Source organism: Terrapene carolina, unplaced genomic scaffold (assembly GCF_002925995.2).
Source record: "Terrapene carolina triunguis isolate 2854851 unplaced genomic scaffold, T_m_triunguis-2.0 Scaffold62, whole genome shotgun sequence".
In the NCBI taxonomy this organism is placed as follows: Eukaryota; Metazoa; Chordata; order Testudines; family Emydidae; genus Terrapene; species Terrapene triunguis.
In genome coordinates this window covers 14972004-14990351 of record NW_020664413.1, presented here as the reverse complement: position 1 = coordinate 14990351, position 18348 = coordinate 14972004, and the positions used below count along the sequence as shown (strand labels likewise).

Genomic DNA, 18348 nt, shown 5'->3' with positions numbered 1-18348 from the left:
GGAAACTATACTTTTAATATCATCCTTATCCAAAGAACCAGGATGAGGGAGCTAAGTCAAAGGAAACAAAATATTAAAATTATATTCAATGTTCAAATAAAACCTACAAAGGGCTGCTGCTTCATTTTCAAATCACCTCCTCGGATACAAGCTGTTTAAGACCATCCACATTTCCCTGAGAAATCATGCTATGATATTATATAAAGTGCAAAGAACTAGTGTTATTGCAACACAATGTTGGAAAAAACAAACCAAAACCAACAACAAAATACAACATAAACAGGCAAAAAATCTCCCAAAGAAATATCAAAAGGTAAGGTTTTCACTGCATCAATAACTCTTATCGAGTTGCACAGACTATATATACAGTTATGCAGTACTTAACAGAACTGATAATATAGTAAGGATTTACACTGGAAAGGAGATAAAAAGTAATAGGACCACAATATGGTCCTATAACTCAGCTGTGCAAAAGAAACCTTAACTTCGGCTATTTTCTGATTTTTGTGTATCTTATTTCTCAGTACTAGCATTGCGTTAATGATGGGGGGTGGAACTGCACTGCATTTTCCTGTCTTCTTTGTGTTAAATTCAGAAAACAGAAAAGTTTCCAGATCACTAGTTAAGAGACACTAGTCGGTCTGTGACCAGCAATGCTTGTTAATGAAAACTGTACACTTATCAGATGTGCACAGATGCATGCCATGCACTTACAGCCATGGGTGCCAGGTTTGCATAATTTTTGGTGGTGCCCAGAACGGGTCCAAGCAGAGGGCGGAGCAGGGGCGAGGACAGAGCAGGGGTGGGAAGAGGCGGGGTAGGAGCTTGGGGGAAGGGGTGGAGCGGAGCGGAGCAGGGGTGGGAAGAGGCGGGGTAGAGCGGAGCAGGACAGGCTGGGGCCTGGTCGCTCACTGCTGCCAGCTCCAGGCTCCCTGCTAATCTCTTAGGCTGCCCTGGACTCCACGTCCCTCCAAAGCATGGGGCCCCTGTCCATCCTATGGACGGGACGGTTCTGAAAATATAAGCCCAAACATTGGTGGAGCTGGGCCCATGTTCCTGAATATTGGTGGAGCGGAGCACAGGCCCATATAAACTTGCCACCTATGCTTACAGCCTGCTCAGGTGTGTAGCTACATAAGATCCAGGATGTTTTTTTTCCCCTACTATGCATTTTTTAAAGGGCATTTTCAAATAGCCACTACTTCATTACATCTAAATGAAACTTTAAGCGCCTAGCAAAAATAATTATTCACTGAGGTCATTTGTCTGCATAAACTCACAACAGAAACCAATCACAACAGTAAACAGCAGTACCTTGGCACAGTGGGGATAATTAAACAGGAAGAATGGCAATTGCATAAGGCAAGGAAACTCAGTTTTCAGGCTCTTACTATTTTAAACTTCTCGTCTGCTGTGTAATAGGTATGTGATGCACATAACAGCACACACAGTATGTCATGTACCTCATGCAATACTCTGGTTTTAACTGTCCTTTGAAGGGCATTTAGTATTTCAAAGGAAAATACTGCTGAAGGCCCCAGTTCAGCAAAGCACCTAAATCTGTGTGTAACTATCATGGGACTACTCAAGTGCTAGAGGTTACGTAAGTGCTTAAGTGCTTTTCTGGAGTTAGGCTAAAGTTTGCAGCAGCCACTAGCAGTAAAAGGGTTAATGCAGTTTTGTGTAATTAACAGATCCAGCTGAAAATAGCCAGGAGAACTAAACCCTTATTTACCCTCTACTGGACTGCACAGTATAGTGCAGCAGACTAACTGTTACTCCCATTCAACTCTTGAGTTCCAAGACTTATTTTGGGGCAGTCAGAAAAATCACTTAACTTTACTCTGTATCAGTTTCTCCATATGTAAAAATGAAGATAATTATTTAGCTGCCTCATAAGGATGCTGTGATAAATGAGTTAATTTTTGGACAGCACTATATATATGGCATTGTTTTTCAATAATGTAGGCATATGTGGGAAATCACTGCTCTTTAAATATGCAACAACATTCAAAGTATGATTAATTTAAAATATGAGAAGATTTTTTTTAAAAGTGTATACACTTCCTACAGGAAATAAATCAAAATCAAGACATTCCAATTAAACAGTAAAAAAACAAGTTATGGTAGTCCATATCGGTAAAGAGAATTCTACCAGGAGAGATAGCTTCTTCACATTTCTGTAACAAGAAACTGATTCCAGTTGCATGCCATGTCATGTTAAAAGAAAACAAAAAAAACAAAAACAAAAAAACAAAAAACAAAACAAAACAAGAAGAGTATTATATTCAACATGTCGCCACTATTGCACAGATACCTGAGATTCAAAAGCTAAATCTCTTATGCCTTTACCAAGCAACCATTATAGAAAGCTCCATGAATCACTTATCTAACAAAAAAGACAGTTACTTATAAAAGATGTTCTTATACTAAAAATCACAAGTTGGTATAGAAAATCTCATTACCTCTTATTAAATGCAGGCACAATGTAACACAATATATAACTTTAGTAATTAATACTGTAATACATATATCTCTTGTAATACTGGGGCACAATTGTTTAAAAATCTAAGGCCTTTCAGGGAGATAATTTGTTTTGTATTTTACATTCCACTCCCCAGAATGCTACACTTTAATAAAAAGACTGCTGAAGTCATTTATAGTATGTAACACTTTATATCATGATACTAAACAAATCTGATTTCTCAAAACTTTTTTTTTTTTCTTTTCTTGGAAAAATTAGTGAGGAGGTCCCAGCATCTGAATTGTTTAAACATATAACGTTATTTGAATGTTCTTAGGAGGCAGAGAGAGATTTTCTCTTATGTATTAATGTTCATTTTTTCCAGCACAATGTATTTCTCTACACAATTTAAAACTGCTATGTAAAACTCTATAAACTAATCAAGGATTTGATGATAGATTCCACATCTTTGTCATGTTTTGTTATGTTAAATAAGGATTCTGGTTCACAGTTATACGTCACAGCCCAGTACAACTATGGGTCATGGGCAATTGATTTCAAAAGTGAACCGTAGTTTTCTTCTGAAAACAGAGCAACACACCTGTTGGAAAGCAAAATTAGCCTTGCCTGGCTTATCTCTGCAGATGCCACAATCCTTATCCTTCTCGCTGCTATAGAGGACATGATTTAGTGTTGAGCATTAACTAGGCAAACTTGACAGAAGCCAAATATTAATTGAAGATGTAATCATTATTTAAGGGAACAACTATTTGCATTCCATTGCCACTATGCCTTAATTAATGGCTTTTCTTAGTAAGGATTCCGCTTAAATTCTCTGGAGTTATCTTGCTTCCTAAAAACCATTTTTAACCTTATCAGGAAAATTCTCCTCTTGCCAAACAGCCAAAATTCTAACCAAGATCAAATATAAAAATAGTTCAACTGCGGCATTTAAAGTTCCTGTCTTCTCATGGGTACTTGAGTAATTGACAGAGAGAGACATTCACTTTTAGTTGCACTGTTTAAAACTAATCCAGTTCAGTCGAACTGAAGGTTATTTTTTATTCAGTTTGATGTACATCATCGGTATTTCTTTCCAATTTTTATTGACCTCCATTTCTACAAGAGATCAGGAACTCTGGCTTAAGTGTTCAAAAGTAGGAGTATAAAGGATAGGTGACTAAATATTGGGACCAAAAAATGGAATTTTTGAAAGTATCTAAGTGACTTCAAATGGGACTGTGCTTGTAAATCTTTTGAAAATCCCAACCTCAGGTCCTATCTTAATGTTCCTACTTTGAAAAAGGTTGGCCTCAGATAAGTTTTGCTCATAGTTTAGTGACCAACCGTTGATATAAAATTCAGAAAAATATTTGTATTTGATAAAAATGAACAAAGAAATAAATATCTGCCTGCAAGTGTAATAGCCTATGTTTTAACTTACCCTATACATTTCAATTAACAATGGTCTCCTCCCTACAGCTATTGATTTTGGGGTTGAATAAATTAAAAACTAATCCTTCTAAACATTTTTCCAAGTCTGTGGTCTTAATACAGTCCAGTTAGACTAGTTTTTTTCTTTACATCACCAAATCACCACCACCATTTCCACAATTAGTATCCTTATTGGTGGGAGTAATATAGAGGTCAAAGACTGAATGGACATTTATCCCTAGAAAAACCTCAGTTCCTCTAGAACAGGGTTGAGACAAAATGGCAGAGCAGCATGAGAAAGCTTGCACTGTCAGTGTAGGTTTTGTAGTTATCTGGAGGATTTAGTCACCTTGACTGAAAGTCCATCTGTACTCTTTATAAGCGTAACAATTCACTAAAAGACAAAATAAATTAGTAAATACCCCTTGGCCAAAGTTACCAAATTTTACTTTTTGAAGAGGGCAATGACTGTCTTCAGGATTCTTGTGAATATATTTATTAATTCGTTACCTTTCAGCACCAAACAGAACAGCAGCATCGCAGTAGGGAAGAAAACTCAGGTCACAGTGAAAGTTAGCCATTACACAATAATTTCATTAGGAAAACGAAGTCAACATGATTATCTCTAGCTTTAAAATTGCTTGGAAGATTTGAGTTGAGAGTAAGATAGTAACTACAAAATTTAGAAGTCTACTTGATGGTTTTTTCCTCAAATAAGCAGCTGTGCACATGGCATCTTGGAATTATTTACAATTTTACATATTAAATAATTTTGACTATTAAGTTTTCAAAGAGACTGATTCTGAAGTATGAACTTTTACATCAAGTGATTGTCCAGCAAAATTTGTGGTAATTACCACCTTTAAAAATACATAACCTTTTTATACTAACACTTCTTTAAAAGTTTCAGATTGTTAGGTCATAGCAGATTTTTAAACACAAAGCACCCTTTCCTATTACAAGGATTTTTAAAATGGGATAAAGCAATATATGTAGTGTTCCAGAAACTTGCATACATCCTGCTCTAACAGTTGCAAAAATGTACTTATTTAATAAATTAAGATATTTTTTCTAATTTCATGTGTTAATATTCAAATAGACTTTATACAAAAATGTTAATCCGTACCTATTACAAGTAAGCTACATATTTAGCTTTTTTCATCTGAGCCTGTAAGAAATGACGACCTGCAGACTTATTAACGTATTCATTTTTAAAGTAATTTTTGAAGAACTTGTTGTCCAGCATTTAACAAAAATATGAAAACAAAAAATAAAATCACCAGACCAGCGTTTGCTTTCTTGATTATATCAAGTAATTTCAAGTTGAGTTCTATAAGGCAGATTGGCTGTTTAGATGGACTGGGATTTCCTATAGTTGTAGTGATATGCACATAATGAAGTTGTTCGTTGATAGAACTAGATGAAGACAGGCAATTATAGGAAAATAAAAGTTTAGTTTCAAAAGAACTGAAACTTTTTTCCCCAAATGTAGAATAGGCACTGAAATATGGTTCCTTATGGACTTTCCAGGAGATTGTCTCTTCGCTGAGTATGAAACCATCTTGAAACTGAAAAAAATTAAAACAGAATTATTAATGCTATGCATTAGGGATTAATTGTATTGATTTTGATCCTATAGTTCCCATTTTCTATACCTTTTCCAGTCATAGTATTAAACGTATTTGAAATGTGCAAGCGGAATGGTGAAAAATAGATTGCAAATATATTGTACAGCTGGGATATATTTTGTTTCGAGGCCAAACAGGAATGATTAGAATATGGGAAAAAATGACCACATTTTTGTAAATCTTGCATTTCTAGTTATATTAGCTTTGCAAAATTCTACATACTCACTTGTCAGGGAGAGCAGCTTTATTTATTTATTTCAAGGAAGAGTATCAATCATGATAAAGAGCAAGTGAGTAAATTTTGTGCCTGCACAGGTTAATTTCCATGATTGTTTGGCAGACTGGTAACATACATGAGCTCCTTCTTTAATTCATGCAAATGAGAGTTAATAAAACAGGTAAAACTATTGAAGGCAATGGAATAATTAGCAAGTCCATTGTAAGGTGCTAACAACATCAAGAGGAAAAAAATTGACTTAAGAGTTTGAACATATTCACTATACCTTTTGAAGTTTACTTGTTAAACATACCTATTGCCTATGAACAGCAGTTTTCTCCTTCTTGAGAAACACTATGCATAGGGATGAGGCTTTCACACTGCTCACTTTCCTCTGGCATTCTTAAAGAGATATCAAATTGATTTTGTAACTACAGAAAATCTTAAACTGGTTATATTGTGACATGGAGACATGAATAGTAAGGATGGTAATGCTATAGAAGAGTTACATATTATCTTGAGTTGTGTTCATTAAAAAAACTAAATACTTCGGTGAATTACATATACTGTACTAGAGTGGTCATAATTAAGATCTATAGATAGCCATTTGGTGCCTCAGAAATATAGCAAATACTATGGTAACAATAATTAGGCAAAACTGTAAAGCATATTCACTGCAGAAAAATTTCTTTTAGTACAATGGGATTTTAAGATGGTGGCTTGTCCCCAGCCCATGAAAACTCCACTGCCATACCCAAAATCTCTTTCCAGGCACAGTTTTATTTTCCAAACATAGATAAAAAAACAGAACAAACAACAGTTCTTCCACCCCCACTGGGCTACAAGTACTAGGGGATTTTCCCCTTTGCCTCTCTTGTTCCATCCTACTTCAAGGCCTGTTGCAGGATTCCTCCTTGTTCCTCTTCCCAGGGCTTCTCCCAGGAGGCTCTTTTTCCCCACTGCCTCCCCTCCTAATGGACTCCCTGCAGCCTCTGCCGATCTTTCCTTCCTGACAGGCCAGCTCTTTATACGGAACACATGTCCACCCTTCAGCTGCACCTGATTAATGAATAGGGTTGGCAGGACCCAGACCTCTGGCCCTTAAAGGACAGACAACCGTGTCACAGGGATTTTTATAATTTTGTCTCTGCCCTCACTGGATATTAGGGAAAAGAACGGAGATAAAGAATTACACTGGTAACTAATCAAAGAGTCAACGAGGTCCTCTTAAAGGAGGGGAAGAGGGGGAGGGGGCAAAAAACCCAGGGTGTGAGTTCTGAGGCTTCTGAAAGAGGTAGGATACATAGGGAAGGTGGAATGAAAAGTTAGGGAAGTTACAATAGGTGATCATACCTCTGAATTCGATGCTTTCTGCAGATAAAGGCAAAAATTCTTCTGATTCCTACCATCACTGGATCCCAGTTGTTATAATGGCATAAGAAAGTTGCAATGAAAAATGAGAAAAATACAGGGATTGCCCCTGCAAAAAATAACCAGGAAAACTGCACCTGGAATTAGAGCATGAATATAATTTATCCAACAAAGCACAATAGTAGTTTCTTTTAACATTTGATTTTTTTCATTTGTGACAACTGCCATAAAATTGAGAAGTGTCTACTATTGTTATTGTTAAAAGTGTCTAACTTGCATCAAGACTGTAAAGTCAACTACATTAGTAATGTATTAGCTCCTTTGTTGCTACAATGGTGTCAGCATATGTGTTTAAGACATTTCCACTTGGAGAAAAAAAATAAAATCTATTTGTAAACCGTGTTGGGTCTCAGTTCCTTTGAATGCTGACCAATGTTACAATTTTTGCATTTTAACATTTTCTATAAGATCTCTTGGTTCATCATGTCCTCAGTCACCCACTGTGTTCAATTCCCTTTTTTCCTTACCTCCTTACATTGGGTTCTCCACCTACATTTTTCCTCCCCTTCTCCTCCTGGTAACATGGTTCTCTTTTCTAGTTTCTCAAATGATCTCACCCTTACTCATTCACTCATGGACCTTAGAAACTCTACTAGGTACAGAATATCAAGAGAACTACATCTTCTAGCTAAAAGCTGATGTGGATCCACATTCAGGTGAGAAGCCAACACTCCTCGCAGGCATGGAAAGAGATGTGCTGGGATTCATACTAGGGTACTGTCCTTAAACCCTCTTTTGGGGACTCCATCTTCCATATCAGTCTCTGGAAAATAGGTGTGCATCTCCCCTCTCCTAAATTACGTCTGGATGCTGAAAAAATGGAAGCACTCTCTTTGTTTCTCCACCAACCTGTACAAATTTGATGGCACTAATCCATGAAAGTCTAATTGCCAAAGATGAGCGGGCAACTGAATTTTCCAAGCCCTGAAACAACTGTATGGACAACCCAAGTGAAACGTCACAAAACAACATACACCTCTACCCCGATATAACGCGACCCGATATAACACGAATTCGGATATAACACAGTAAAGCAGTGCTCCAGGGGGGCGGGGCTGCGCACTCTGGCGGATCAAACCAAGTTCGATATAACGCGGTTTCACCTATAACGCAGTAAGATTTTTTGGCTCCCGAGGACAGCGTTGTATCGAGGTAGAGGTGTACCTACTCCACCTAGATTTGAATTTCTGACCAACAGTTTAGCCGGAAAAAAACCAAATATTTCAGGGCAATTTGTGCCCCCAAATGCCCATTTAAAGAGACAGAGATGTGTGCATTAAAGAAATAAAAACAAACAATAACTGAAGAGAAAAATCCTTGGAAGTGGTCCTAGCAAAGAAGTTCTGATTTTTGTCTGCCAAATAAAGCATATGAGAAGCTAATAATTTTGGAAGTAACAAGAATTTGTTCTTCCTGAGTGTGTGTGTGGGGGAATACAGCACTTTTTATTAAGTTATTTGCTCACCTGTTTTGAAAGTGAGCCATAAATTAGACGAACAAGATTTTACCTGACTCCAGGGTAGTAATAGTTAGCCTGAGCATCTGGAATGTCTATTACATATATAAAGCTTCAAAACAGAAATTACAAGGTCTGTTCCTTTTAAGAAGAATAAAATAAAAAGCAGAACTACTCCCTTTAAAGCTTCTTTTTAGCTGGAAAAAGCTGATTAACCATAGACAAGGCTCCCCCTTGTGGAAAAAAAATAAAGTCTTATACAGTGATAAGAAATCTTGGGGTTTTAATGACAGAGTATGGACACCACCTCATTCTTAGGAATCTATATCTGCAGTTATTAGAATTGATTAGTGTCCACATTAATTTCTAACTGAGACTAGCTTCAAACAATTGAAATAAACGAGCTTAAAAGGTACATTAAAAACATGGGGGACAGAGTGACCTGGTGAATAGGCCACTGGACTAGGACTAAGAGAACCTGGGTTCAATTTCTGGCACTGCCACTAATTTGCTGGTTGACCTTGTGCAAGTCAATTCACTCTCCGTGCCTCAGTTTCTCCATCTGTTAAATAAAGCATCTTGAGATCTATGGATGAAAAGTGCTTTATAATAACTAGTATTATTAATAGCTGCAACAAGTTTGACTTGTAATGTCTAAAGCATGCAAATGTTTTATATTTTAGTACTTTTCCTTTTTTCCCCCCTTTTCCTCAGAGCTTCTGTGTTTAGGAGAGAGGCAAATCTTATGCCTCCCAGGGAACACAGCCAACCTGAAGACCCAGTTTCAGAGGGAATGCTCCCTTGAGCTAGTTCTATCCAGAACAGCTCAATTATAGAAGGCACTGAAGGGTAAGGAAGGGAAGAATTCAGCACTCATCCAGCCACAAGTTAAAACCAAAGACAGACATAGCCTGCCTAGGTCAAATCAGGATGGTGTTAATTAGGTGTGAGAAAGAGACAAGCAGACAAACCTGGATGGTAGATGACAGCCACGTGAGGAGAAAATGAACTAGAAAGTGTGCAATTTGAAGCTGAAAAGTAAGACAGAAGAGGGAAAGACCCGTACACCATTACCACCTTTCTTGGTAGAAATGTCTATGGGGAGGTGAAGGAGGCGACAGATTGCTAATAAAAGGGTAGTCAAAGGCAGACTCCAGAGGCAGCAGCAGTTTTCAGTGAGGGTGAAGGGATAATAGTCAGAAATAAAAGCAACAGGAAAATCCACAAGGAGCAGGAAAAGAAGAGCAAGAAAGAGGTCAGAGGGTGTTGTGCCTGAAGGATGGAAAGGGTTAGGGAAGGTAGGGAGGGAAAGGAGTGGATATGTGCAAAGGACTAGAATTAAGACAGATGTTGCCAGCAGATAGGCGGAGAAAGCAGAGGTAGAAAAAGATTTATTAAAATAAGGAAAAGAAGAAAGAGCAAGTGAGCTGAGAGTAAAAGAAATGAGATTTGTTATTAAATGTTTTGGGCTTATTAATATTATAAATGTCAAACAGATTCAGTACAAGTGTTCAGATTATAGTGATGAGTGCCATAAAAATAATTGGAAAGTTAAAAGAAACTATCTGTTGCTTCTGCATTAGTGTGCCTCGCATCTGTCACGCAACACTGCTTTAATGCTGTCTCTTCCATTTCAGATGCTGCAGTGGTTTTGTGTATTTTGTGCTTATACAGAATAAATTCTATTTATTTAAAGGACTGGGCTGAGAATCTATTTGGGTTTATACTTCAGAGAAGAAACTGTCCCAGTCTTCTGGGAATTACGGAAGAGGATTCCTGTTCATTCAACCATTGCCGCGACTAAATTTAAACAAATTGCCTCAGAATATGAAAAATAATAATAAAAAGCTTGTGAGCCTTTTACACTTCAAAGATATAAATATAGCTGCCTACACGCACTGGAGTGAAATTCTTCTTGTTTTTGTGGAGAAGAGTTACTTTGATTTACTGAAGAACTTTTCATTTACTTGGTACAATATTCTTGGTACAATGTTTGTTTGTGTCCTTCATATGAATTGCTTAAGTTTCAAGACCAAGACAATTAGGCTTGTTTTGCCTAGGCTTTAGCTTATTCACATGAAATAATTTATTTTAGTTGGAGTTTCTGTACACTTAAAGTTGAAAACATCCTAAAGCTGCACCCTAAAGTTGAAAACATTTTCACTTTCTTCCAAATAGAAAGGATATATTTCATGTCTGCTTCCACTACTATTATTCAGGTTTGAATTCAGACATTTTAATGCTTGTCATTTTCTTTCTTGTGGCGACTGGCATTTCACATGAAGAAAGGCCTTTTTAAAATAACCTACCACAAAAACATTGGCCCACCTAAAATGTCACTACAACAGACTTCACAACACATACAGATGTTGCTGAACCCAATGTCCAAAAAATAAGATTTGGGAAAAAGTCAGCCTATATAAAGGAAAACAACAAAATAAAAACTGATTCCAGTCTTCAGAGTGCTCAGCAGCTTCCAGGAGACACTGTATTTTGGGAAATAGCCATTAAAAAAAAGTCATGGAATTGCATAAAAATAAGGCAATAAACAAAGCCAGAGGAAGACCTGCATTTTAACGAGACACATGACAGTAGAAATGTTTCCTCTAAGTTTTCTTTGTACTGAGCAAACAACAAACTTCACTGAGAACTACATTGTTGTCCTTGGGCAAGATTACTCTCATGGTTTCAGGCACAGGAGGGAGTGCTCTGCCTGTGGAGTGGAAGGAAGTCAGCATGTTGGGGGGATCAGGGTGAGTGCTCTGTATGAAGACCAGGGAAATGAGGGAGTCATAGATAGGGGGAGTGAGGGTGTCAGAGGCAGTGAGGCACAGGAGAGATGTGGGGCAGTGGGACAGAGTGGGGGGTTAGAGTGCCAGGGATAGGAGGGGGAGAGAAGTGGGTGCTCTCCCTGGGGAGCGAGAGGAGCTAAGGAGACTCAGAACAGCGGTAGAGGCAGCTGGCTCCAGACAGGGAAGAGGGGGTTTGCATCTCTCTTGCCTAGGGTAACTGCTCCCAGCCCTGGTCCATTCCTGGGTACCATGGCAGCTGCTCCAGCCTCTTTGGGTCCCACTGTCACCTCCACCTACAGCTGGGGAGCCCTTAGTCACCACTTCAGCTCTCACGATGCCCACCCCAGGAACAGAGGAATTTGTGAGTGGCATCACTTGTGACACACACAGCCTCATGTGCATGCAGTTTACAAGGAACGTTGGTCAGAGGTACACGTCACTGAAATAACAGACTATATTTTCAAGTTTTATTATGCAAATCATGTTGTCCACACATTGTGAGGAACGCATTGATATCCTTGTGCATCTGAATGGTTTTCCAAGACTACAGTGACATTTCAGATGGGGATGGTCTTAGCGACAAGTGTAAATGCTCCTTTTCTAAATCAGGGCTTTTATCTGGCTGCATGATAGTGGTGAGTTTAACGTTGCCCTTGTAACGTCCACTCTTGTTGAGGAGGAGATTCTTCTCTATGTCACTACATGAATTTATATCATGTGACATGCAGCTCTTGGGAAGGGGAACATCTTCCAGACTTTTGACACTTTGGCCTCTAAGTGCCAAAGAGCTTAGAAAGAGCAGAGTTGAGAGTCATCCCCCTTCACACAGAGCAATGGCTGTGGCAGGATTAGGAGGAAAGAGTTCTAAAGTCTCAGCAGGAAAAGACACCTGCTTCTCACCACAACTCCACTTGGTTTTCCAATTGGAAAGAGTGGGAAAAGTGTTCAAATACAGTCAGGTAAAGTTGGCTCACGCTCCACCAACACACTCCTACCCCTTTTTTCCAGTAGAGGGGAAAAGTGAGAAGATGGGGGGAAAACCTTAAAGTTCAAAAAAAAGAAATACAAAGCTTTTCAGTTTATTAAAAAATCCCAAAGAGACATTAAGTCAACATGAAACAAAAATATGGACAAAAAATACACACAGAAAAAGATCAAAATTGTTCATCAGAATTGAAATTTTCCCTGTGAACATTTTGTGATCAGCTTTATTCTCCCCACATTTAAGTATCAGAATGGGGACAGACCTTCTGCAAGCAAATAAAAGAATATCTCAAAAGGAATGTAAAAAACTGCAATTTAATGAGCTACTGTAATAAGTTATCTAATGAGCTAATACATTACTTTTTAAAATAAGCCTGGGCTAAAAACGTGGTGTAAACTGAACAACCACAAGTAACACCTGAAACCTGTCAGAATAGCAGCCGTGTTAGTCTGTATCCGCAAAAAGAACAGGAGTACTTGTGGCACCTTAGGCCTTGGCTAGACTGGCAGTGTACAGCGCTGCAACTTGCTGCGCTCAGGGGTGTGAAAAAACACCCCCCTGAGCGCAGCAAGTGCAGCGCTGTAAAGCGCCAGTGTAATCAGAGCCTGCAGCGCTGCACACTCGCTAGGAGCGCTGCAACCTAGTCCCCTCAGAGAGGTGGAGTACATACAGCGCTGTGAGAGCTCTCTTGCAGCGCTGGCGGCGGGACTACACTCGTGGCAGTGCTGTGAAATCCCGAGTGTAGCCAAGGCCTAAGAGACTAACTAAGTTAGTCTCTAACGTGCCACAAGTACTCGTGTTATTTTTACCTGAAACCTGTGTGTTCACTCAAGGCATCTCCATGATGTATAAATTGATCCAAGTAATTTTTCTTGTGGGGTACATAAGGAATTGTTAGTGTACTTCTTTATCATCATCTTTGTGGTTGAGCTTTGATCTTTTGAGATTTTACAAACTACCCAAAGTTGGACTGAAGACCCCACTTCAGAAGAAAATAAATTCCACTGCGAGTGGTGGGAGTGATCAGCAATTGGCAAACTGAGTTAATACAGGACATTTGGAATATTAATAGCCACAGGTTTCCGGAACTAAATATATTGTGACATCATAGTAAGAATAAGTGAGTTCACCCTCAAAGAGCTGCCCAATGTACAATTTGGGTGACTGCCTACCTATATTCCTTGTGCAGTTTCAACTGAATAGAGCCGGGGGGGGGGGGCGGCGGAGGGAGGGCGGAAATTACGGTCTGGGGGCCGCATCCGGCCCTCCAGACGTTTCAATCTGGCCCTCAAGTGGGGTCCAGGACTTGCCCTGCTCCGGCACTCCAGCTGGGGAGTCGGGTCAGGGTCTCCCAGAAGCAGTGGCATGTCCGCCCTCCGGCTCCTATGCCTAGAGCAGCCAAGGGGCTCCGCACGCTGCGCCCGCAGCTCCCATTGTCCGGGAACCGTGGCCTGGCTGCCCCTCCACGTAGGAGCCGGAGGGGTGACATGCCACTGCCTCTGGGAACTGCTTGAGGTAAGCTCCCCCTCACCCCCTCCTGCACCCCAACCCCCTTCCCCAGCCCTGATCCCCCTCTTGCCCTCTGAGCCCCTTGGTCCCAGCCCGGAGCACCCTTCTGCGCCCCCAACCCCTCATCCCCAGCCCCACTGCAGAACCCGCACCCCCAGTCAGAGCCCTCACCCTCCCCACACGCACCCCAACCCCCTGCCCCAGCCCAGAGCCCCCTCCTGCACCCTGAACTCATTTCTGGCCCCACCCCAGAGCCCACACCTCCAGCACCCCAAACCCCAATTTCATGAGCCATTCATGGCCCGCCATACAATTTCCATACCCAGATGTGACCCTCAGGCCAAAAAGTTTGCCCACCCCGGAATAGAGTATACGTCCACTTCCTGACCTGCCTTACACTGTTTTGTTGCATTGAGCAGCTGCTGTTCAATGCAATGGGTGAAGGGAATCCTTCAATGGGTGAAATGAATCCAGTCTATAAAGTGAGTCCGGATCCTCTGAGCTGGGAATTGCTATAAGTGTAAGCTGCTTTTAAATTATTGTATTGCTTACTGATCCATTTTAGGGTTTACCATCTAAACCAAAGAACGTCAACCATTTCAATATTATTTAAGGGAAAGGAGGATTTCCTACTTATTTAGCAACATTACAACTAACCGTTAGTCATTGCTGTCATTTGTTTAAATTTGTCAGAACATAAAGAAAGCTTTCATGATTTCCCTTTGATAAGTACAAAATGCACTTAATCAATATCCATCTTTTTTTTTAAATGAGTACAAAGAAGAATTAACGATACAGATGAGAAAGATAATATATGCACTAATTTCAAAAATTGTGAGGCATATCACTTATGCACAAATGTATGCTTTTTCCTCCCCGAACAAGCAGTACTTGTGCTAGTTTTGAAAGCTATTCCAAGAAGTTAAATAGGTATTGTAGAGACAGATCAAGTGATCTCAGTTGCTATAGTTAGACTTTCCAGCCAAATGGAATAATTATTTGCTCCAACATTAGGAGAAGCAGCAAAGTTTTAAGAGCCCATGATCTTAGCAAACAGAAAAACAAACCTGTAAGATGGAGAGCTTTGAGTCAATTAAAACAAGAATGAAAATGAAGACAAAGTAGTACTCAACATGTATGTATATATTATGTGTTACTATACATAGAACATAAGAACGGGTATACCGGAGTCAGATCAAAGGTCCATCTAGCCTAGTATCCTGTCTTCCGACAGTGGCCAATGCCAGGTGCCCCAGAGGGAATGAACAGAACAGGTAATCATCAAGTGATCCATTCCTTGTCGCCCATTCTCAGCTTCTGGCAAACAGAGGCTAGGGACACCATCCCTGCCCATCCTGGCTAATAGCCATTGATGGACCTATCCTCCATGAATTTATCTAGTTCTTTTTTGAACCCTGTTATAGCCTTGGCCTTCACAACATCCTCTGGCAAGGAGTTCCACAGGTTGACTGTGCGTTGTGCGAAAAAAATACTTCCTTTTGTTTGTTTTAAATCTGCTGCCTATTAATTTGATTTGGTGACCCCTCATTCTTGTGTTATGATAACTAAATCCAGATTATAACTCATATAAACAAATTAAGAATTTAGGACTCCTTGCCATTGATAAAATACTACAGTCAAACATTCAGAAAGACAGCTAAAGTTTATATGAAAATCATAACAAAGGATTTAATTTTAATAGGATATTCAACAAAAATTTAGACAATTTAGTTTGAGGGGGAATATAAACGAAAAATTGTGGCTCATTTCTGTTCTAAATACACTATTTTTGGATATTTATTTTAATCACATGAAGTGTTCTCTCACAGTTATTAACTTATATGACACAATACCCATGGAAATAAGGTGTTTGTTTTTTTAATTGGGACCTCTTCATTTACAAATTTAATTTAATGTTTACCGTATTCATAAAATCTAGGATTAAGCTTTAAATTGTCCATCTTCTGCAGACATTAACCTACAGGTTTTTTACATCACTAACTGCATATTTTCAAGATATACAGGGCACAGAAAGGATTTTACACTATTAAGTTGCTATTTAAGGATGTTGTTACATGCTCATCTACAGGTTTAGTTAAATGATTAGACCAGGTAAGGGAACTGAAGTGAGAGAGTTTGGTGATTTAAATTACTTTTCATTGAAGTTGTATTTCAGCAAGACAAATTAAGTATGCAGTAACAAACAAGATTAAGATACATACAGCAAGGATGACAGACAATTCAGTCTTGATAATTAACAGTAATAGGAAAATACTGTACATTGTGTACATTCAGCTTTAACACTGGCATTGCATTAAAAGACACCTACTTAGGCCTGTTAATAATGCCCAAATCTTATCAGTAATCAAGTGTACATTACCTTCTGCATGCACATGTCAGCTATTATGGACAGAGGTATTGTAAGGCTTAGCGCAAGTGTGCCTATCAGTGATGAGGTAAGAAAGCAGCCCCTAAAAAAATATAAAAGTCTTATTTAAAAATTAAGACAAATACTTTAAAGTGCAGAAGAGATTTAATCAAGGTTATCTGTTAGTTAAGGTTTATTTTAAGTGTAAAGCCATAAGGTTTGTTTTCAAAAGTCCTTTGCAGGACATATTCAATGTGAAAGTGACTGAGCCATAGAATATATATATATTTTAAAATAAGACATTTCATGGAATTACTGTGAATTTGAAGTATTCTTTCACGAATTATTGGCCCAACAAAAGATCTAGAGTAAGGCTTGCCTAGTTTGAGCCATTTTGGTATCAAGTTAACAGCACCTAAGATATTAAGAAAGGCTGTAAGTTAGACACTATGATCCATCAAGTCAATGATCCCAAATGTAAAACCAGGCTTGACAACAGATATCTTCATAAGAGGTATTCTGCTTTGTCATGTAAAGAATCACTGATTTAATAACTCTGTAAATGCTTATTTTCCCACTTCAGTCAATACTGTTCATTAAACTAAACTACCTATTTATTCATGAGTCTAATGGTATTAGATGCTTGTGGACTATCAAAATCAGTAATTAGGAAGTTTTATGGGTAATCTGGGGGGAAAAAATAACTTCTACCCTTTTTTGTTTCTTTATCTCCATCATCAAGAAACAAAGAGGGCACCAGATATATTTTTTCTATTTTAATTTAACTTCCTAATTACTAGGGCTGGTCAAAATTTTCCATCAAAACTGTTTCAACAGAAAATTGATCTTTCTACTAAAAATCAAACAAAAAACCCACAATAACTTTCGACAGACTGACCTCCTGTTAAAAACCAAAAACCCTACCCTCCGACCCACCCCAAATAAAACCCCACTACCAAACAATCCCCACACCAATAAAGTTTCTGGTTGAAAAATGCCAGGATTTTATTTAGAAATGCCACCACATTGCCTCAACGGAGATGTACTCCAGGTGCCTCAACGCCCCACTCCCTGTGGGCCAAATTACCAGACAGACTACATCTCTTATGATGTACCGTAGTGACATTACCAAATCAAAATTTTCTGTTTTCCACTGAAGATTTTCAGTTTTTTGGCCAAAATGTTCAAGTTTTCCACAGAAAACAACCCCCTCTCCCCTGGTTATCTGACCAGTACTAATTACCAACTTTAAACAAGACCTTAACTTTAAGAATATCAATCTTTTTTATTTTATTTTTAAAAATGCAATTAAGTCTTTCCTGTGTAATTATATGAATAACTAGAGAATTAGCAGGAGTCAAGGCCGGCTCCAGGGTTTTGGCCGCCCCAAGCAGCCAAACAAAAAAGCCGCGATCGCGATCTGCGGCGGCAATTCGGCGGGAGGTCCTTCGCTCCGAGTAGGAGTGAGGGACCGTCCGCCGAATTGCCGCCGAACAGCTGGACGTGCCGCCCCTCTCTGAAGTGGCCGCCCCAAGCACCTGCTTGGTAAGCTGGTGCCTGGAGCCGGCCCTGGCAGGAGTGACATCACAGAAGCTATGCACATGAAACCTAGTTAATTGAAAGGGGATGTGATTTTTATTCACATCACAAAATTGTTTTATTTTTGTTAACACCTATTAAACTCAAACAGTTTGATCAAACAGTTGGAAAAGTCTTTTGGGTAAAGATTTAATGCACATGGCTCTTCAATTAAGGAATGAGAGAACCCCCCCATTCCAAGCCACTGGGTCCTTTTCAGAGAAACTTCCAGCAAAACAAAGACCAACAGACTGGACATGATATTTATAAAGTTAAAAAAAAAAAAAAAAAAGGGCAGAAAAAATACTTGAGAGGGGTGATGGGGGGAGTGAGGGGAAGCAAACAAATTTTAGGCCTTGTTTATAGAGCATAAAGCAGCAAAAAGCACTCTCCACTCCCCCAGAATTAAATGCACAAATCCAAATTTCCAGCTCCCATTCACAACACTTAACTGGTAGGTACTTTCTATGACCCAACTTTAAGTTA

The 18348-nt window shown here is 39.1% G+C and overlaps 1 protein-coding gene across 4 annotated transcripts in view; it reads right to left on the bottom strand.

Moving 5' to 3' along the window:
• Positions 1-3827: 3827 nt before the first annotated feature.
• The window catches only part of SLC35F5 (solute carrier family 35 member F5), a 49795-nt gene continuing 35274 nt past the window's right edge, over positions 3828-18348 (bottom strand). For all 4 annotated transcript variants that reach the window (XM_024218857.3, XM_024218859.3, XM_024218858.3 and 1 more), the window contains 4 exons: positions 16297-16387; positions 7097-7251; positions 6057-6145; positions 3828-5466 (listed from right to left, as the gene is read on the bottom strand). In XM_024218857.3, the coding sequence (XP_024074625.1) occupies positions 6064-6145; positions 7097-7251; positions 16297-16387 (328 nt within the window). In that variant the 3' untranslated portion in view covers positions 3828-5466; positions 6057-6063. The remainder of the gene's footprint in view (positions 5467-6056; positions 6146-7096; positions 7252-16296; positions 16388-18348) is intronic.